Below are 22,998 nucleotides of genomic sequence, written 5' to 3' on the forward strand. Positions count from 1 at the left end.
GAATAGGCAGCCCAATAAAGCCATGAAATGGGGCAGAAGATTGGTGGGAAGGTGTGAACTGACTCTCTGTTTCCCATGAGTGCTGGGAAGTGAGAAAGTGTCACCTAATGTCTACTATGGGGCACAACTATTATTGGAGCAATGCCACCTGAAAATTGAAAAACAAATGCTTGGAAATAACTCTTAAGCATTAAACAATATTGACAAGTAATGATATTGGTGAAGTGATGATGGAAAGAAATGTCTAAAATTACAATGAATGGCTTTGCAAATGAGTTTAACTAGAAAAAAAACTAGCATTTGCTCTTGAACTCTGAAACCTACCAAGAACTCTCCTGAAGCAACATAAAAAACCTGACTAGATGTGGTGAGAAGGACGTCTATACTCCTGGACTCAGCCATTCCTCTCTCACCTCATGGGGACCCCACACTGCTTCCCATGGCCTGGGGCCACCATGTCTTTAGACTGTGGTCATGTGACTCATATTAACTTCTAGGCTCTAAAAACTTGTTCTGGTCTGTTTAATCTCTTAATATTTCTTTAAATCTTTTTTTGTTTCTTTCCTTTCTTATTCCTAGTAGTCTCAGGTAAGGCTTTGAAGAATCAATTTGAAGGTGTTTGTTAATATTCAGCAAGTGTACTGCTTGAAAGGGTGCCCATACAAGGAAATAGGCACTGGCTTTGGAACCAGGTAGACCTGGGTTCAAATACCAGCTCCACCATTTACTGAGATCTTGGGGCCAATTTCTTCCTTTTTTTTTTCAATTTTATTTTTTAACCACAGTTTACATTCAATATCATTCTGCATCAGTTTCAGATGTACAGCAAAGTGGCTGGAAAACCATGCAATCTACAAAGTGGTCCCCTGCTGCATGAAGGACCCACCAGGCCCCACACTCAGTCATCTCAACACCATTGACTATATTCCCCATGCTGCAAACTACATCCCCTGATTGTTCTGAAACTACTAATTTACATTTCTTAATCCCTTCTCTTTTTTCACCCCTCTCCCTTCTGTCAGCAGTCAGTCTGTTCTCTGTATCTATGAGTCTATTTTTATTTTGTTTATTTTGATCATTAAATTCCAAATATAAGTGAAATCATATGGTACTTGTCTTTCTCTGACTGCTTATTTCACTTAGTACAACGCTCTCCAGGTCCATCCATGCTCTCACAAAGGGTGAGATTTCCTTCATGGCCAAGTAGTACTCCATTGGGTAAATGTACCACAGCTTTTTTTATCTCCTTATTTACTGATGGGACACTTGGGCTGCTTCCAAATCTTGGTGATTATAAATAACACTGCAATGAACATAGAGGTGCATTTGTTCTTTTGAATTAGTATTTCGGGCTTCTTGGATATATTTCCATAAGTAGAATTGCTGGGTTATAAGGCAATCTCATTTTTAATTTTTGAGTAACCTCCACACTGGTTTTCACAGTGGCTGCACAAACTGAATTCCCACCAACAGCGCATGAGGTTTCCCTTTTCTCAACATCCTCACCAACACTTGTTAGTTATTCTAACAGGTGTGGGATGGTATCTCATTGTTGGCTTTAATTTGCATTTTTCTGATGATTAGTGATGTTGAGCATGTTTTCATATGCCTATTGGCCATCTGTATATCTTCCTTGAAGAAGTGTCTATTTGGGTCCCTTGCTTATTTTTAAATTTAATTATTTGTTTTTCTGGTGTTAAGTTGTCTGAGTTCTTTATAAATTTTGGATATTGACCCCTTACCAGATGTATCATTGGCAGATATGTTCTTTCATTTAGGAGATTGTCTTTTCACTTTATTGATGGTTTCCTTTGACTTGCAAAATTTTTAATTTGATGTGGTTCCATTTGTTTATTGAGTCTTTTGTTTCCCTTGCCCCAGGAGATATGTCAGAAAAAATATTGTTATGAGAAATGCCTGAGATTTTATTGCCTATTTTCTTCTAGGATTTTTATGGTTTTGAGTCTTACATTTAAGTCATTAATCCATTTTGAGTTTATTCTTGTATACGGTGTAACAAGTTGGTCTTAACTTTTTTCGTAAAAGACTGTTTATTACAGAAATATTCAAATATACACAAAACAGAGAGACTAGTAAAATGAATCCCCATGTACATTTTGTCATCTTGATTTATTTATCCCAACATTTTCTTTGGTTTGTTTGTTGGAGTATTTTCAAGTATATTTATACAAGTTACTTAACCTTATTTCCCTCAGCTTTGCTTGTTGAAACACCTGGTCTATAATCAGGCACATGCAAGTTCCTTCTCCCTTTCTCCTTCTTTGAAATGGGAAACTACAAATAAGTCCCTGGCCCTGTACTCCCAGCCAGGTGTGTGCTTTTAATACCCAACCTGAAAGCTCCAAGAGGCACAAGTGTGTCCTTGAAGAAATGCATCAGGGCCTGGTCCTGTCTGGCTTCTCATTATGCCACTTGGGGTACGGTCAACTACCACTCTTGACTGTCTCTGCATTAGAATATCAACAAATATTCAAATGCATGGTCAAGCACAAGCTACAGGCAAGGTCTCATTCTTTCTGTAATGACTCTCTGATTCATAAGAGCAGTTATTTAGATACTCACTTGTACATATTTCTCGATGGTCTTCAGAACTTCCACGTTAAACTGCTTTACAGGAACAACTGAAAGGTCCATGTAGCTGAGCAGGCTGTAGATTACCTGTAGGAGGGGCTGCTGCATGATTGGGAGGCCTTTCTCCAGTAGCTGTGGGGGTGAGGCACAGTCTGAGTCAGTCTGATGTCAGAGTTTCACACAGAAGCACCAACCTTTCCCAATACTTTTAATTGCACGGTTCCTTAGAGGGGAAAAAAATCCTAACTACTGAAGAAATGTAGATATTGTCAAAGGCCACATAGGCAGGTCTTAATATATAAATATAATATTAACACAATGGAGTACAACAAAATAAACCTTAAAAGGGAAAGAATCAAACACCACTAATTATTGAAAATTACAAATGATAAAAAAAAGATACAACTTAACAGTTATCAAATTGGCAAAGATAAGAAATTGATAATAGTATTGGTAAGGATATAATATGGGCATTCTTACACATCAGTGTACATGTAAATTGGATAATCTGGCATTTGAAATCAAGAGTACTAAAATGATTCGAATCTTTTGAAATAGTAATTTCACTTTAAGGAACATTTCCAAACCTAGAGATAAACACTGAGATGTGTGTATGAGTTTTCACCGTGGCATTATTTATAAAACCCGCAGGACACAAACAAGAAAGCTCTGTAAGCAACTTAAATATTGACCACTAAGGAAATGGATATAAAAATTATGAACTATATGATGGAATATCATATAGTCAATAGGATGACATTTTTAAAGATAGTGCAGGATATCAGACAACATTAAGTGGAAGACGAAGTATGTATTATAGACATGTACACCTGAAAACCTATATAATTTTATTAACCAATGTCATTGCAATAAAGTCAATAAAAAAGGAAAGAGGAATTACAGATAATTTCTCTGTAATAGATGCCAATATTGATGTGAATGTGTATGTTATATAGAAATAACTTTGGAAAGAAACCCAACAAAATGTTAATAGTGCTTCTTTCTAAATAATATAATTATTGGATAATTTAAAAAATTTTAAAACTTTTCTGTACCTTCCAATTTTTTTTTTTTGCATTGAACATATACTACTTTTATAATCAGAAAAATAATCAATGGTGTTTTCAAAAAGAAAAGCACAATAATGAGAAAATATATGTGACAGACATCATGATAAAAGGTTCAAACTAAAGAATTAGGAGAAATAATTCAAATAAATGCTGAAATTCCATATCAAAAACGGTCAAACAAAATAACTGAGCAGTTAACACATGAGAAAATATACTACTATGCAAATCTAGTGTGTGGAAAATGAACATATTTGCTAGAAATGAAATACATCAAGAAAATAATTTTGAAGTACAGTATTCCCTCACTTATCATGGGTATTATGTTCTAGACCGCCGCCCTCCCCGCGATAGGTGAAAATCCGCCAAGTAGGAACTTTACATTTATTTTAGTATTTATATATATTTTAAGGCTTTATAAACCCTTCCCGCACACTTATAAACCATTCTCAGTCCCTTATTAACCTTTCCGACCCCCTTATCAACCTTTTTCACACTTTTATAAACACTACTTATGTTCTTAAACATATTTTACACTCTTAAACTTACATAACTTTAACAACATATGTACACAGTACTGCAAAATCCTGCAATATAGTGAAACATCCGCAATAAATAATTAAAGATAATGTTTAAAAAAATTCCGCGATACAGTGAGGCCACGTTAAGTGAACTGTGATATAGAGAGGGACTACTGTACCAAAATATAAAACAAAAAATAAAATGATAAACTGTATTGGGGGTAGGAGAAATAAGAATATTTATACACTGTAGTATTGTAAATTGGGAAAATCTGTGAAGACCAGTTTCCCAAATGTGTAGAACTATGAACATATCCACATATCCATGCCTGTTACCTGGAATGTTACTGTGGGAATTGCCACCAGAAGAAATGATCCGAATAGGATCTGATAAAAAGTCTACATAACTTCCGGACAAGATGGAGGCTTAGACAGACACGCTCGGTCTCCCTCTACAACTAGAAAGGAATACAACTGCCTCAAAACAAAAGATAACCAGAAATTCCAGAAAATAAAACTACATGGAAGCCCAACGTATGAAGTTTTAAACCAGCGGTGCTTGTCCGGACGGGTAGGAGGGGCGAAATCGGAACCAGAACAGAAAGGTCGGGTGGCACTGTTTGTGGTAGCAGCAGAGGTAGCGGCAGGGGGAGCAATCCCAGCTGCAGTCGAGTCCCGGCAGCTCACGACCCCAACGCTGGGAAAGGCAGCCCCCCCCACTGCCTCGGACGGAGAGGCCCAGAGGGCGGGGAGACGGATCCTGGTCTCCCAGCGGAGACTAACGGCAGGAATCCATCTTGGATCCCCGCCCCCACACAAAGCGCCACAGCGCAGCGAAGAAGTTTGTGGACTTATACCGGTCGCCAGGTAGTAACGAGTACATGGGGCTCCACCCCCTACAGCCTGCCCAGGAAGCAAAGCAAAACACAAATATATCATAATGAAGCAGACAATGATTGAAATCCCTGTGACTCAGCTCACCAGGCAGCAGATGAGGAACCTGAGAGACGAATAAATAGGAAACCTTTCACAGGCTCAGTTTAGAGCTATAGTTATAAGGTGGTTTACAGAATTAACAGAAGATTTGGAACAAGACAGGGCAGGAATGAAAACCACTCATACTGAAACAAACGAAAACACATACGAGACAAATGGTGAGGAAATAAAGTCCAGAGATCAAATCAACAAATCAGAACATAGGGAAGGAACAAACAGTCAACCAGTTTAGAAAGAGGAAATAAAAAGTAAGGAAAGTGAGGAGAGGATCAGAAACCTCTGGGACAGCTATGAGAGACTGAACATTCAGATTATAGGACTGCCAGAGGGTGAAGAAGAAGAACTAGAAATTGAAAAATTATGTGAAAAAATAATGAAGCAGAACTTCCCTAACTTGGGGAAGGAAATAGACTTACAGGTCCAGGAAGCACAGAGATTTCCAGAAAAACTGGACCCAGGGAGAACCACTCCAAGACACATTATAATCAAATTGTCAAAAATTAAAGATAAGAAGAGAATCTTAAAAGCAGCAAGAGAGAAGAAGAGAACTATGTACAAAGGGGTCCCAATTAGACTATCAGCTGATGTCTCAAGGGAGACCCTGCAGGCAAGAAGGGACTGGCAAGAAATATTCAAAGTAATGAAAATCAAAAACCTATAGCCATGAATACTCTATCCAGTGAAACTGTCATTCAGAATAGAAGGGCAGAGAAAGTGCTTCCAGGACAAAATAAAACTGAAGGAATTCATTAGATCCAAACCACTATTATGTGATATTTTAAAGGGACTGGTTTAGAAGAAGGAGGATCAAAACTATGAACATTAAAATGAAAACTGCATCACAAGAACCAACAACAGAAGCTAGGGAATTGAAACAAAGGCAAACTAAATAGGCAACGAGAGTGGAAAAATAACTATAGGTAGGGGGAACATACTGGGGGGAGGTCAGCAGGGAGGGGGAAGAGGGAGAGGGAGGGAGATGGTACAGGAATTGAGAAGCATAATAGGAGGGAATGGAATAGACAGGAAGAGGTTGAGGAGAACTATATGCACAACCAATAGACATGGACTAAAAGGGGGGGACAACTGGAGGGAGGGGGGCCACCAGGTGGAGGGGAGCAGAGGGAAGGGAAATTGGGACAACGGTAACAGCAAAATCAATAAAACATATTTTAAAAAGTCTACATAAAAGAACCATTTGTAATAAATATTATGGACATAAGCAACAAATGGGATACAGTTAAGCAAATGAGTTACATTAAACTGATAGAATTCAGTTATTCAAAGTGATACCATGTGAGTTGTGTCAACACATAGGAATACAAACACAAAGTCAATGTTCAGTGAACAGAGCAGGTTCAATGGAAATACTGACCACAAGTGCCTAAAATTATAAGTACATGCACGACCAGCAGCTATAGGAACATGTGAGTGATAGAAATAGGAGTTATTGGGTTGGCCAAAAACTCCATTTAGTTTTTTCCATAAAATAAAAAGACACATTTTTCATTTTCACCAATATCTTTGTTGATTTGGATAGTTTTTGAGCATGTTGGCTATCTCCTGCTATTGGCTTCTAGTGGGTAGAGGCCAGGGATGCTGCTAAACATCTTCCAATGCATAGGACAGCCCCTCAGCCAGGAATTATTTGGCCAAAATTTCAGTAGTACCAAGAAACTTTGCAAACTACTTTTGACATGTTTGATCAGTCACAGCACCTTCTCCATACACTGCACAAATCTTTTTTTGTGTTTCGGTTTCATTTTTACCTTTCTTGAAATAATAAAGCATAATATACAAAAAATGTTGCATATTTTCTTCAATCTTCAATATTAAAATGGCTACACAAAAATACACCAAATTTTGATGTTTTTTTAAATGCACACTGATATGACAGCTATCATAATACAATCAAAGAAAATTATTTTGAATGCAGTTAAAGACAACTAAGCACTACTAGAGCCATCGTATGGAAAAAACCAAACAAAAAACAAACTTTTTGGCCAACCCAATATTATATATTATACACAGTGGGACGTTATATTCATAATAAAAATGTTGATGTCAATTTGTGATAAGAACAAATTAGGTAATCTATTTTTAATTATTTTTATTGTGGTAAATATATATAACATTCACTATTTTAACTGTTGTTAAGTGCACAATTTAGTGGCATTAAGTACATTCACGTTGTGCAGCCATCACCAAAATTTGTTTCCAGAATTTGTTCACCATCCCAAACTGAAACTATAAAACAATAATTATAATTCTTTATTATCCCCATTCCCAACCCCTGGTAACCGCTCTTCTACTTTCTGTCTCTATAAATTTGCCTATTCTGCATACATCATATAAGTGGAATCATATAATATTTGTCCTTTTGTGCCTGGCTTCTTTCACTCAGCATAATGGTTTCAAGCTTCATCTATATTGTAGCATGCATCAGTACTTTATTTTTTAAAAATCTCAATAATATACTTTTGTATGGATATATCACATTCCTTTTGTGTTTCTGAAACTTTTATGTCTAGCAGTCCAAACAAGTCTGCCTCCTTGCTACTTCACATGTCACCTTTGTAAAAACAGGCACCATCTGCCTTTGTAAGCAGGGCATTTACATTGGTTATCCCGTATCCCTGCATTCTGAGGTATGCATGATTGGTAACAGATGTGACCAAGGTGGTACTCAGAAGCAGCGAGGTAGCACTTATAATATGTTCTATAAAGTGCCAGGGATGGGAGGATGAAAACAGCAAATGAATCAGGGCTGTACAGACCACACATTTCAGACCCATGTAGCAAATCAAAATTTTGCAGGATCAACCATAAACGTTGATGGGTGGGATAACTATGCTGTTCTAGGCAGAGGCTTTTAGTTCTGTAGAGCCTTTCAGAAAGTAGCTGATTCTTTAACTTATCTGGACCCTGAGTGGGTGACATAACTCAAGAAAGTTAGAATGGACTGTCCTCACCACCAGAGAAGGCCCTGCCAGAGGTACGAATGCATGCACCCTCAGGATAAGCAGCACTGAAAATACTAAGCAGGTAGCTGTTTTCAGTCATTGGTCATGGAGTTCCTGACCTCGTGTACTAGGCTTGCTGGGGACAGGAGCTGCTAAAAAAAGTACAAGCCATCCCTTGTTCCATATGCTGTATATTTCCAGCCCCAACGTACACCATAGTCAGAGGAGAAACACATTTGTAGGAGGAAAAAAAAAATCCCATTCCATTTTTAAAAGCAAACATAAGACATGAAGATAAAAAGTGTATTTCAAAATGTATGCTTTGTGAATTAGTTCAGAGCAAACAACCATCAAACATATCAAGCCATATAGTGACTTCTTAAGACTTGAACACTGAGAGTAATTAGGATAATATTTTCTTGTTGCTGCCATGTGCTGACAGGTGTTCGTGAAGTAAAAAGAAGTTTAAATGGTGGAGGCATCTATGCTGTGTTTCAAATGCTGGCTCTGCTGCCTTAAACTTAGGTCAAATTACTGAACTTGGCTGGGCCTCAGGTTCTTCATTATAATAGTATCAATATTGCTGCACGGTTGTGAGGATTTAAAATGATTTCAACAAAAATGGAATGTTATATATCATCATAGATGATAAATAATACATGATTAATACATGAAGTCTTATCAGTTCCCTATAAATATTTTACACAGTAAAACTATAGTAGATTTTATCCTTAATTGAAGAGCTTACCTCTGCCAAGTAGGTAACCATGTTCAAGGTGATGTCAGCATATGCTTCATGGAGGTACCGGCAGACCACATTGACCCAGGTGGCACAGTCCCTTGTGTAGCTGTGTGTTTTATAAAGAGTCATGACGTGTGCAAGATTGGATAGTTTGGGGTTCTTTTCTTCCAAGCAAACCTTATAGGAGAGAAAAACCAATCAGGGATGAAATGGCCTGAAGAAGGGGAAGGAATGTCATCAACTTCACTATCAGTCTTGGCAGTCAGGAAAACAGATTGGTTTCGGACCATCATGGACCTCCCAAGGGCCTCGATGCATCTGCCTGAGTGGAACTGTACTCCATACCTGAGCAATCCTGTCGGCCACATCCTTACAGAACTGATTTGGGTTCTCAAAGTGCTGAATCAGCTGGGGCAGGAGACACAGGACATTCAGAGGAAACCCTGGATTAGAGAGGACACAATGGAGATGGCTGAATATGGTGCATTTTAGCTTCTAACAGTGGGAAAGCACAATACAGATTTCATTCTGAGGTCATGCAAACACAGTCTTTGAAGCAGCTTTAATGTGATCTAATAAAATCCCAGAAAAATGTACAACCACAATTTTTTAGAAAGCAGAATAAAATGAATGAAAGCCCCAGTTTGAAATTCTTATCAAAAAACATGATTTAAGGAAAACCTGTATGAGAGGACATAGGCCAATCAATTTAAGTCTGATTCATGTAATCAGAAAGACTTTAAAATGATGAGGAATGGCTCAGCATCACCGTGACAAGCTCTAGCGCCATCAAAAAAAGTCCTGGGCCACATGTCATGGTATTAAAAATCTAGTTTGTTGATTTGACTTAATTCAAAACAATAGGGAACCAAGAGAATTCTGAAGAGGAAAAGAAAGTCTAAGAAAAATAAAAGATTTAGAAGTTAAGAAAAAAGGAGACAACATTTGTACAGCAGCAAAAGAATATAAACCAACAGATCTGCAGTTTTATATGGAAATCATAAAGAAATAATACATATAAGTAATATATAATACCTTATATATTACTTTGTCCCTTTTATGCTATTGCCTTAAAAACATCTTCTAGAATATGAATAATTATGACTTACATTATATAAAATTTTAAAAGATAAAACAAACTAGTCCCAACAAACCACTTGTAAGCAGAATGGCTAAAAAGCACTAAGCCCATATTTTCTTATTGTGCTAAACATGGCCCTAAACACCTGAATTGTAAGACTGAGAGTGTGTTGGCTTTACCGATGGCTTGGGATGAGTCCACCATGGACACTTTGGACACTGGTGTCAGCAAACTGAAAAGCTGCAATGTGAGGTCTGTGGTGGTGATGGAGGTGAACCCTTTCAGCAGCAGCTGCTGTAACCCTGAGAAGTCTGCCCACTTGAGCTGTGCCTGGAGTTTCTCGAGTTTTTCTCGGTTCTCAGCTTTATCAAGTGGCATGTGAGCCAGCAGTCTGTTCAACAGCCTCAAGGCCATTAGGTACTCAAACTCAAAATCAGATTCCATCAAGGCCACGGTGACCCAAAAGATGGTGGCCAGCAGGTTGGTGGGATGGCTTATGTGTGATGGGTCTGTGAGGCTGTCCTTTAAGGAGGATGAGCTTCTGGTTTTTGAGGAGAGACCTTGTTGGGTACAGGCCTGGATTCTGTCCAGTGTGGCACTCCGAGGTGGGTCTGAGGATCGGTCGACAACACCAAACTTCTTGGGCACAGAGAAGCTTCTCTGATGCCGGCTCCGCTCTGCAGTGGCTGTATTGCTACTGGCTGTCCCAGGGTTCACATTTAGTTGTCCTGTGCTCTTTCTGCTTGCTGTGAGTTTAGTGCTGGAGCTTAAATCTGGTGATGAAGAACTGGGTACAAAAATAAAAAGTTCAGTAGCAAACCAATGTGTTTCAGTGAAGATCCACTGATTAACAAGGGAGGGAAATCATTCTTTGGAAATACTACTTTCTATTCATTTTTCTCCATACTCTTAAACTTATAGAAATACATTTTCTTATTCTTAAACTTAAAGGTATACAAAAAAATAAAACTTAACAAACTTAACAAGAAAATCAAACTTTACACCAACAAAACAACACAAAATCTAATACTAATGTCCAGTTACTGAAAGGTTAAAGATTTAAGCAGTTGACCATACGTTTATTGATCTTTTTTGTTTTGTTGGAATTTGGGTAGGAATAATTATGAAATAAAATGTACCTGATAGATACAAACTTTAATATTCTATTATTTCACTGGTAAGAACAGATATGAAAATATTATCAATAAAGAAAATAGTAACTGTTTGTGTCAAAGGAAGTTTTTTGCACTTCATGACAAAATAATTTCAAAGCCTATTTCAGCTTGAAAAGGTAAATACTCTTTATCAAGATTCTGGTAAATTTTACTCATTTAGGTGAATCTGTAGGTTTATGCAGATAAATATGTATGATGTTAGTAATCACATTAAGCTTAACTATCCATAAAAAAATTCACCTTAACAATGAAACAAGGCCCAATGTGATATAAGATAACATTACTGACTCAATTTGAAGCTCACTCAATTATACAAACAAAATATGAAAGGTGATTAAACACCGGCAGGAGAAAAGGAATGAAAAAAGATAAGAAAGAAAGATTCTAAGGTAGAAATTCTTCAAGTAAATTCATTTAAAAATAATATTTTAGTTTCTGTTTACAACGTAATAGGATAGTGTTATATAACATTTGAAAAAATACTCAAATATATAAAAAAGAAAATGAAAAATCGTTATTTGTATTTAGAGATAACATTTGGTGTCTATCTTCCTAACATTTTTAATTTATGTATTATTTATTTATTTATATTGATTTTAGAGGGAGACAGGGAGAGAGGGGGAGGGAGAGAGAGAGAGAGAGAGAGAGAGAGAGAGACATTGACTTGTTGTTCCACTTATTTACTCAGTCATTGCTTGTTTCTTGCATGTGTCCTGACTGGGGATTGAACGTGTAACCTTGGTACCTTGGTGCATTGGGATGATGCTCCAACCAACTGAGCTACCTGGCCAGGGCTATCTTTCTGAATTTTAATATACTTTTATAATGTGTATATAAGTGTGTGCATCATAACCCCTATAAACCCCCCAGTTCCCCTTTCTTAACTTAAAACGCCATACATATTTTTTCATGTCTAGACTTCAAACACTAGATTTGTTCTTTGGACTTTGCCCCAAATCTGGGCATATCACAAATATTCAATACAGTATATTTGATTTTAAAATGTCATTAAGCTGGTTCTCACCGAGATAATACAGTTAGGAGATCACTGTTCTTCAAACAGTCAGACAAGTTATCCACAGCAGCTTCCAAAGTCAGGAGTGCTTCCATTACGTAACCCTGCCAAACATGCAGAGACAACATTTTGGATTGCTTGTAACCACTGTTAACTTCCTGGACATAAACTTAATTAATGCAAACTTTATTCAAATAATGTTAATATCATTGATAGCTAGATGGTCATTGTTACCTTAATTTACAAAGTTTAAAAACAAATTTTAAGGTCCACTGAAAAAATTCAGGTGGCTCAGGAGTTAGCTTTAGTTTCTGTTTACAATGTAATAGGATAATATATACAATTTGAAAAAATACTCAAAGATATAAAAAAGAAAATGAGCCAATCTCATTTGAAATTCAACAGGGAGGGTTAAGGCTGAAGGTGGCAGTAATGGAGGGCATTTGAAATAGAGTTGCCATGTCTAAAGGCAGAGATAAGAGATGTATGTAAGGGCTGTGCCTCAATGGCATTTTAAGTAGCACTTATAATGATCAGAAGGAGGAAAATAAGCTATAGTTTAAATGTATGCAGGCCTGCTGAGATGCAGGTACGTTTCTTATGGAAAATCAGGGCTTGGCCCAAGCTGCAGAGTGGGAAATGGCCCTGGCTTTCAACCTGCCCAGGTGCCCAGTTTTTGGGCTCTACCTTCAGGGTCTTCCTGTGGTATCTACTCTCTCCACTATTTCTTCATCTCTTCCCAGTTTACTGAAGGCTGATCAGGCAAAGAAGAGTAGTTAGTGCTTTGCACAGATACTGTGGAGATCCCTTCTCTCGGTAGGGAGATTGTACAACTAGGTTAGTGGCAAAAAGACAAAACATTATTTTCCTGTCCTCCACCAAATAAAATCAACAATCAAACAACAAAGAAGATTCACCCAAGAATGTTCAGTTCTTAGCTTGAATAAAAAAGAAACCACCTGTGGAGTTTCTAGACCATTACTCTTGGGAATGACTTTTGTAAATATAAAAGTCAACCTCGAAAAATTTTTAATGGACTGTACTTATCCAGAGGGCTAGAATAATTGGCAAGAGAGACAAAGCTCTGAGAAAGCCGTTAACTCTTCTCTAAAATGAGAGAAACAGGATGCATTTGGTGGTCTTTCCTTTCCTACCTGAATCTCATCACCATGTTCCCCAATCACTTCCACCAGTCTTGAGAGAAGGTCAGACAAGGCATGCGCTGACAGAGGTTGTTTGATGGCCCGGAATATCTGGAATGACCGACAGGCATAGTGCCTTGAAGAGCTTGCCAGGGCTGTCTGCAATGCAACCTCACTCAAGTGCTGCTCCAGACGGAAGCCTAGGGCAGCAAAAGGCCAGAAAGCAGGTCAGTGGACACTCTGCAAGGTCTGGGGCAACAGTTATCTGAAGATTTGAAACAGGTTCAACTCACAGGGCTATCTCCTACTGGTACTCATGCAAAAATTAACAATGAAAAAAGAACCAAACACACAAATTTTAGTAAATCTTAAGGAACTTGAGTAGTAGAAAGAGTCAGAAGCTCTGGAGCAATATGGTTTTGGTTTTAAACTAGTTTTCAGACTGAGAAAAAAACATCTCTATAAGCCTATTTCCTTACTTTTAATTTGTGAATAATAGCATCTATCTTAGAATTTTTGTGCAAATTAAACTTTAAAAGTGCTTAGTACATATGTGACACACAAGTGCATTGCTATTTATTAACCCTTCTACTTCTCTATATTATTCTTCTGTACTACTTTTTATATGGGATATTTTCACTCTTTTTTTTTCTTTCATAAGACAATTTGTTAAAAACAAATGTTTTGAGTGCTTCCGTATGTAGAAGAAGCCATCAGTGAATCTAGTCAATTCTAAACACAGCCAAGGCCTGGACCCAAGTCTCTGCTCCTCAGAATGGCCTATAAATTTACAGATATAAAAACATAGAGGAGGAAGATGGTGGCGGAGAAGGTAGCGGTGTTATCTGCTTGCTCCCACCACGGAAGGAATTCGGGTGCAAACATGGAGAGGAGAGAGTGAGTGAGTGAGGATTTTAGACAGTGTAAACAGGAAAGGGAGCGTGGGAGCAGCGTGAAGGAGGAAGGAAATTTCGGCTGTGCACACCAGGCTGAGTCGCTGGGCATCTGGGACTGGCGCATCTGCCATACCGTACTGGTGGGGGGCAGCTGCTGACCGGCTTCTTAGCCAGGAGCTGCTTAGAGGCTGCCCTCTGCCAAGGGTGCACCAACCATCAAAATCTCGCAGGGAATCAGTGAGAGGGTTTGGCTGAAAAGACTGGAGGCGTGGGAGGACAGTGAACAACCCAGACTGGGAGAAACTGTATGAACTGAGTCTAGGTGGGGATCTCCTTGGCTGCAACTCGGGACTGAAATCTCTGTGCTCTGGGCACATGCAGCACTCGCTCCAGGGCCCTACTGAACAAAGGGACAGTTTTGAGGCAAGGAAAGGGACCCATTTGGGAAAGCTGAGTCACAGCCACTGTGGGGACCCCAGGCCGGCAGGTGGCGCATGCAGGCATATAGGCAGGGACTCGAGTGGATGCTGTAGCTTGGGAATAGAGACACAACTGGAGGCAGAGCAGAGATTACTGGCATGCACACGCTGGCCCAACAGCAGAACAACGTTGCTAGACAAGCCTAAGGAGGGCTGAGGGTGCTGCAGGAGGGGACAACTAAATGCGGCTCACAGCAGAGCAGCAGTAGGCCCACGAATAAGAGACTAGCAACCCCACAATCAAGCTGGATCTTCCCACAGCCAGCCAACCAACCAGAAATGATTTGGAACCAACGGAATTTTGACCAGGGGCGAATCCAGAAAAAAAGGAGACTGAGCCTAAAAAGTTGAACTGAAAAAAAAAAACCCTTTGTTTCTTATTTTTTCCTATCTCTTTTCCTTTCCCTTCCTTTCTTTTTTTTTCTTTTTCTATCTCTTTCCTCCCTTCCTCTTCTTTTCTTTTTCTCTTTCTCTCATTTCTCTCTTTCTTTCTATTTTTGATTTAAAATTTCCCCCCTCTCTTTTCCTTCCCCTTCCTTTCTTTTTTCTTCTTCCCTTCCCCTTCTTATCTCTCTTTTTAAAAATTTTTTCTCCCCCGCTCATTTCCTTCCCTTTCCTTTCTTTTTCTTCTTCCATTCCCCTTATTTTCTTTCTCTCTCTCTTTTCTCTCTTTCTTTCTTTTATTAAATAATTTTTTAACTATTTCTTTAATCTGTTTCCTACCTTCTATCCCTCAGATTTTTCTGCTATAATTTTGGTTTATTTGTCTATTTGTTTGTCTGTTTTGTTTATCTTCCCTCTCACACTATACATATAGCATATGACTGCTATATAAACCTAATACTATACACTTTCACTTTCTCACTTCATTCTGCATTCTTCCCCTCCTTTTTAAATATACAGTGTAAATAAATACTACTTGCTGTCTCACGTAGCCTTGACCCTATTTGCTAATATTATTATTCTATCACCTTCCCTCTCAAAAAATCATATTTCTTTCATTTAAAACAACTCTTATCTGTTTCTCCTATAATATAAGAGTTTTAATCTCTGTACATTTATATTAATACTGGCTCGTTTGCTGCCGATAGTGGGATTGTAGTTGGGGCATATTTTGGAAGGTGTGGGTTTCTTGCCTGGGTTGTGTGCTTATGTTTTAACAGCACCTCCATGAAAGAACGCAAGACAAGGTGGGCAGAGTGACTCTCAATCAACCAGCCAGAGGAAAGGATCCACCAAAGAGTAACTGAAATACAACCAGAAAGCATAAACAAATCGCATAAAGGGAAACACAAGAGCATTAGGCTCAGAAGATCAAAGAGACTACACCACTGAATCCCCCAGGTCACCTATAAAGAATCTCATATCACAAAAGTGGGAAAACAAAGCAGAGAAATCTAACTAACAAAAACAAATAGGAAGAATTCAACATGGGGAGACACAGAAACAACCTCACAATGAAAGGAAAAGAGGAATCCCCAGAAAGAGAGATAGATGGAATAGACATAAGCCAACTATCAGACATTGAATTAAAAAAAAAATGGTTATAAAGAAGCTCAATGACCTCGACAATCTCAAAGGAAACTATGACAAACTCAGGGAAATTACCGACAACTCCAAGGAAACTACAAAGAATTACAGGGAAGCTACAAGGAACTTACGGAGAACTACACCAGCATAAAAAAGGACATAGAAACTATTAATAAGAACCAGGAAGAAATGAAGAGTACAATTTCTGAATTGAAGAACACAGTTGAATCAATCAAAAGCAGGGTAGACAAAGCAGAAGATCTGATCAGTGAGTTAGAGGAAAATGTAGAAAATAATTCCCAGACAATACAACAAAATGAAAAAATATTGCAGAAGAATGAAGAGAGATTAAGAGAACTGCAGGACAACATGAGACTAAATGACATTAGAATTATAGGGATACAAGAAGGAGAAGAGGAGGAAAAAGGGATAGAAAACATGATTAAAAAGTAATGACAGAAAATTTTCCTAACTTGGTTAGAGAAAGTCATGCAAATCCAGGAAGGACAGAGGGTCCCAATGAAGATGAACCCAAAAAGGCACACTCCAAGTCACATCATAATTAAAATGGCAACATTCAAAGACAAAGGGAGAATCCTAAAAGCAGCAAGAGAAAAACAGCAAATAACATACAACAAAGCTCCGATAAGGCTATCAACAGATGACTCAACAGAAACACTACAAGCCAGAAGGAAATGGCAAAAAATACTTCAAGCAATGAAAAACAAAGGCCTACAACCAAGAATACTCTACCCAGCAAGGCTCTCATTCAAAATGGAAGGTGAAATAAAGAGATTCTCAGATGAATGAAGACTAAAAGAATACAACTCCACCAAACCAGCATTACAAGAGATGCTAAAGTGAATGCTTTAAGAAAAAGAAGAAAAAAACAGAAGGAGAGGAACACAGGTACAAAGGGAAATGAATAAGTACATGTCATTAATAACCTTAAATGTAGATGGATTAAATGCTCCACTTAAAAGACATAGGCTAGTGGAATGGATACAAAAACATGACCCACATATATGCTGTCTACAAGAGACACACTTCAAAACAAAAGATTTACACAGACTGAAAGCGAAGGGATTAAAAAAAGTATATCAAGCAAATGGACATGAAAAAAAAGCTGGGGTAGCAAAGGCCATAAAAAAAGACAAAGAAGGACATTTAATAATACTGAAGGGACCAGTCCATCAGCAAGATATAACCCTTATAAACATATATGCACCCAACATAGGAGTACCCAAATATGTAAGGACAATCTTGAAAGACTTCAGGAAGGATATAGACAACAACACACTCATAGTAGGGGACTTTAACACCCCATTGTCAACAATGGACAGATCTTCGAAGGAAAGAAACACCAAAGATATTGAGGCCTGAACAAAACTCTAGATCAAATGGACTTAGTTTATATATATATATATATATATATATATATATATATAACTTTTCACCCCAAAGAAGCAAAATATACATTCTTTTCAAATGCGTATGGGACATTTTCAAAGACAGACCACATGGAAGGACACAAAACAAGCCTCAACAAATTCAAGAAAATTGAAATTATATCAAGCATATTCTCAGGTCACAATGCCTTGGAACTAGAAATCAACCTCAAGGAAAAAACTCAAAAATGTTCAAACTCATGAAGAATGAATACCATGCTATTAAATAATAAATGGGTTAACAATGACATCAAGGAAGAAATCAAGAAGTTTCTGGAAACGAATGATAATGAACACACAACAACCCAAAACCTATGGGATACAAGGAAACAGGCCTGAGAGGAAAGTTCAGAGCAATACAGGCCTACCTAAAAAAGGAATCTCTAATAAAAAATCTAACCCTACAGTTACAAGAACTAGAGGAAGAACAAAAGCAAATCCCAGAGCGAGTAGAAGGAAGGAAATCACCAAGATCAAAGCAGAATTAAATGACATAGAGACCAAACAAACAATTCAAAAGATCAATAAAGCCAGGAGCTGGTTCTCTGAAAAGATAAACAAAATCAACAAGCCTTTAGCCAGGCTCATCAAGAAAAAAAGAGAGAGGACCCAAATAAATAAAATCAGAAATGAAAGAGCAGAAATCACAACTGATACCACAGAAATACAAAGTATTGCAAGAAATTATTATGAACAACTGTTCACAAGAAATGTGACAACCTAGATGAAATGGACAAATTTCTGGAAACATATAATCTTCCAAAACTGAATCAAGAGGAAGCAGAAAGCCTGAACAGACCAATAACAACCAGTGAAATTGAAGCAGTAATCAAAAAACTCCCGGCACACAAAAGCCCTGGACCGGATGGCTTCACATGTGAATTTTACAAAACAGTTAGGAAAGAAATAACTCCTATCCTCCTCAGACTATTCCAAAAAATCCAAGAAGAGGGAAGACTCGCAAATTCATTCTATGAAGCCAATATTACCCTAATTCCAAAACCAGGTCAAGACACAACAAAGGAAGAAAACTACTGACCAATATCGCTAATGAACATAGATGCTAAAATCCTCAACAAAATATTGGCAAACCAGATCCAACAACACATTACAAAGATCATACACCATGACCAAGTGGGATTCATCCCAGGGATGCAAGGATGCATTAATATTCGCAAATCAATAAACATAATACACCACATAAACAAAATGAAAGAGAAATACCACATGATCATATCAATAGATGCAGAAAAAGCATTTGATAAAGTACAACACCCATTTATCATGAAAACACTCAACAAAATGGGAATAGAGGGAGCATACCTCAACATAATAAAGGCCATATATGAGAAACCTGAAGCCAACATCATACTCAATGGGCAAAAACTGAGAGCATTCCCCCTGAGATCAGGAACAAGACAAGGATGTCCGCTCTCTCCACTCCTATTCAACATAGTCTTGGAAGTTCTAGCCACAGCAATCAGAAAAGAAAGAGAAATAAAAGACATCCAAATTGGAAAAGAGGAAGTAAAACTGTCATTATTTGCAGACGACATGATAGTGCACATAAAAAACCCTATAGACTACACGAAAAAACTTCTTGACCTAATAAGTGAATTTGGGAAAATAGCAGGGTACAAAGTCAATATTCAGAAATCAAAGGCATTTCTGTACAGCAACAATACAATTTCAGAGATAGAAACTGAAAGAAAAATCTCATTTACCATAGCAACAAGAAAAACAAAGTACATAGGAATAAACTTAACCAAGGAGGTAAAAGACCTATATCAGAAAACTACATAACACTGAAGAAAGAAATTAAGAAAAATACAAATAAGTGGAAACATATACTATGTTCATGGATGGGAAGAAAAAACATCATTAAAATGTCCATACTACCCAAAGCAATTTATAGATTCAATGCAATCCCTATTAAATTACTAACGACATATTTCACAGACCTAGAACAAATACTTCAAATATTTATATGGAACCAAAAAAGAGCCCGAATAGCCACAGCAATCTTGAGGAAGAAGAACAGAGTAGGAGGAATCACAATACCTAATATCAAACTATACTACAAGGTCACAGTAATCAGAACAGTCTGGTATTGGCATAAGAACAGACATATAGACCAATGGAACAAAATAGAGAGCCCAGAAATAAACCCAGGTTTATATGGTCAACTAATATTTGACAAAGGGGGAAGGAACATAAAATGGAGTGAAAAGAGCCCCTTCAACAAATGACGTTAGGAGAACTGGACAGGGAGTGCAAAAAAATGAAACTAGACCACCAACATACACTGTATACCAGAATAAACTCAAGATGGATGAAAGACTTAAATGTAAGCTGTGGAACCATAAAAGTCCTAGAGTAAAACAGAGGCAGGAAAATTTCAGATATCCCATTTAGCAACATTTTCACTGATATATCTTCTAAGGCAGGGTAATAAAGGAAAGAATAAATAAACAGGACTACATCAAACTAAAAATTTTCTGCTCAGCAAAAGGAAACATCAGCAAGGTGAAAAGGAAACCAATCATATGAGAAACTATATTTGCCAATGATACCTCAGACAGGGGATTGATCTCCAAAATATATAAAGAACTCATACAACTCAACACCAAGAAGACAGACAACCCAATTCAAAAATGGGCAAAGGACTTGAACACTTCTCCAAAGAGAACATACAGAGGGTTCATACACATATGAAAGAATGCTCAACATCACTAGTCATCAGAGAGATGCAAATAAAAACCACAATGAGATACCACCTCACACCAATCAGAATGGCCATCATAAACACATCAACAAACAAGATGTGCTGGCGAGGATGTGGAGAAAAGGGATCCCTGGTGCACTGGTGGTGGGAATGCAGACTGGTGCAGCCACTATGGAAAACAGTTTGGAATTTCCTCAAAAAACTAAAAATGGAACTGCCTTTTGAACCAACAATTCCATTGCTAGGACTATATCCAAAGAATCCTGAAACACTAACCAAAAGAACCTATGCAACCCAATGTTTATAGCAGCACTATCTACAATAGCCAAGTGCTGGAAACAATCTAAGTGCCCATCTGTAGATGAGAGGATCAAAAAACTGTGGTACATTTACACAATGAAGTACTATGTAGCAGAAAGAAAGAAGGAACCTCTACGATTTGCAACAACATGGAAGGAACTAGAGAGAATTATGCTTAGTGAAATAAGTCAGGCAACAAAAGAAAAATACCTTATGCTATCACCTATTACAGGAGACTAATGAACAACACAAACAAATAAGCAAAATAAAACAGAGGTATGTAAACAAGGTGTAGACTAACAATGACAAGGGGGGAGGGGGGAGGGAGAGAAGGGTGAAAGAAGGGGAAGGGTCTAGTCAAAGAACATGTATAAATGACCCATGGACATGGAAAACTGGGTGGTGACTGACTGTGGGAGAAGGGATGGGCAGGATGCAGGAAAGCAATAGAAAAGAAAAATGAGACAAATATAAGAAAAACAAACAAACAAATTTTTAGTGGGAAAAAATATAAAGAATGGAAATGCAATTTTGGTGAATATTAGAAGGACAAGGGTTTTCCTTCACACTCTATATTTTTCTCCCTACCTGATCCCTCCAGAATTTGGCATCCTGAAGAAATAATGACATAAGGTTCTTTGCATGAAACTAATAAGACCAGTTGATAATAGAGGTTTTGTTCACCAAGACTTAGACTGGAATGTCATGCTTAAAGGAGATATGCTTGGGCTCTGATTGTCACCAAAAAGGCCTGAGGAACTAAGGTTGACCTTATAAGGTAATAAAAGCCCACGAAAAAAAAGGCCTGATACCTAGGTTGGATGTGCTGTCCATGGCAATCTTTCCAGGGAAGGAATCAAGGTTGCTTTCCTGAAAGATGGCTAGAAACGACTTTAAGACACAATGGAAAACCTGAGGGACTTGAAAAAGACAGGTGTTTACAGGCAAGGCTGAATGCCAGGTATGTGGCTCAGCTTCTGTGCCCTGAAGGGCAGACTGAAGGTCACCCTAAATGTTCCTTGTGTAAGTTCCAGCAAAGCAGACTTAAAGATCATAAGTGATCATTTGCTGCTCTTGTTTTTTTATGCAAATGAATAGGATAAATTAAAAATGGACTTAACGCAGTCTCTTTAATGACATGGAGGGTAATCTTAGGGAGAAAAATCATGATTCAAAAAAAACCCAAAAAACAATGCTCAGTGGTAGACTATAAAGTAGTGCAGCTAACTGTCTTTAAAGTTTCTTTTCATTTCATTTGTAAGTTAAACTAGGTCTGTGGCATCATCAAAGATGCTTAATTTATAGGCAAGAAGAATGTCAAATGCCTTGCAACTGGATGTCTTTCCAATAAGACAATCTTACAGATGTAGAGACTGGTTTATGGGTTATGTTGCATAAATTGACATGTGTTTTCTGTTTTCAAAAGGCATAATTCTAGAATCTCATTACCTGAGTGATTGTCTGTACGTATAGCCCTCACTTAATCCTGTCTGCATTGCTGCTTCCTAAGACTCAATGGTTTGGCTGAACTAAGTGGCTGGGTTGGTGAAGAATGGGGGGGGGGGGGGGGCTGTGCGCTTCACCTTAAAAAAGGTTTCTATTTTTTTATCCTAATGGCTTGGACAGAAAGGACACAGAGGTCTGAGAGGGGGGAAACTTAAAATATTTCCCTCAGCCCAAGCTAAGTATACTGAGCAAAAGGGTTTTGGACAAGTGTGACGTGCGTGGCCCACCTTCCTCTAAGGAAGTCCTTCTTTTTTCCCTAATAGGGGACATTGAAAAAATAATCCCTGCCTTTTTTCATCTAGTGGTTATGAGTGAATGATGTCTTTTAACCCTGTTGCCAAATCTGTTGCCCCCAGAATACAAGGATGCCAGCCTGTTAAACCAAGCATGCCATTGTCTGGGGACAGCCAACTGACCTGGAGTGTGCATGATCCTACCCCATGTGGGAAGGCCACCCTCCCCTCCACACCCCCACTCTTATTAGGGAATTCTGGACCCAAGGGTAGGTAGGACGATGACCATATCCAGCTTTAAGCAGCTAGAGGAGCTCGAGACCTTCTCCCATTGTCCTCTATAGGATTATAAAGGGTCTCAAGCCTGAGAGTGGGGGACTATTATTTTGTTATAAGAAATTAATTAATTAAAAAATAATATAGGAAAGGGATAAACCAGACAGCTTGTATGCCTGACCCTTGGGCATAGACTGGGAGATTGGGGGGGACTTCTGGGGGAGGGGTGTGCTTGGAAGAGGGGAGCAAAGGGGAAAAAATGGAACTGTTTTGACAAAATTACCAGTAAAATATACCAAAAAAAAAAAAAA

The 22,998-nt window shown here is 38.1% G+C and overlaps 1 protein-coding gene across 5 annotated transcripts in view; it reads right to left on the bottom strand.

Annotated features, from left to right (window-relative positions):
- Positions 1-22,998, bottom strand: part of FRY (FRY microtubule binding protein) — a 619,856-nt gene that overhangs the window by 101,653 nt on the left and 495,205 nt on the right. For all 5 annotated transcript variants that reach the window (XM_090273729.1, XM_090273727.1, XM_090273726.1 and 2 more), the window contains 6 exons: positions 13,307-13,494; positions 12,162-12,256; positions 10,142-10,749; positions 9,227-9,324; positions 8,888-9,058; positions 2,584-2,724 (listed from right to left, as the gene is read on the bottom strand). In XM_090273729.1, coding sequence (XP_090129855.1) covers positions 2,584-2,724; positions 8,888-9,058; positions 9,227-9,324; positions 10,142-10,749; positions 12,162-12,256; positions 13,307-13,494 — 1,301 coding nt within the window. The remainder of the gene's footprint in view (positions 1-2,583; positions 2,725-8,887; positions 9,059-9,226; positions 9,325-10,141; positions 10,750-12,161; positions 12,257-13,306; positions 13,495-22,998) is intronic.

This window comes from Furipterus horrens, unplaced genomic scaffold (genome assembly GCF_987537825.1).
Source record: "Furipterus horrens unplaced genomic scaffold, mFurHor1.1.pri manual_scaffold_4, whole genome shotgun sequence".
Taxonomy (NCBI): domain Eukaryota; kingdom Metazoa; phylum Chordata; class Mammalia; order Chiroptera; family Furipteridae; genus Furipterus; species Furipterus horrens.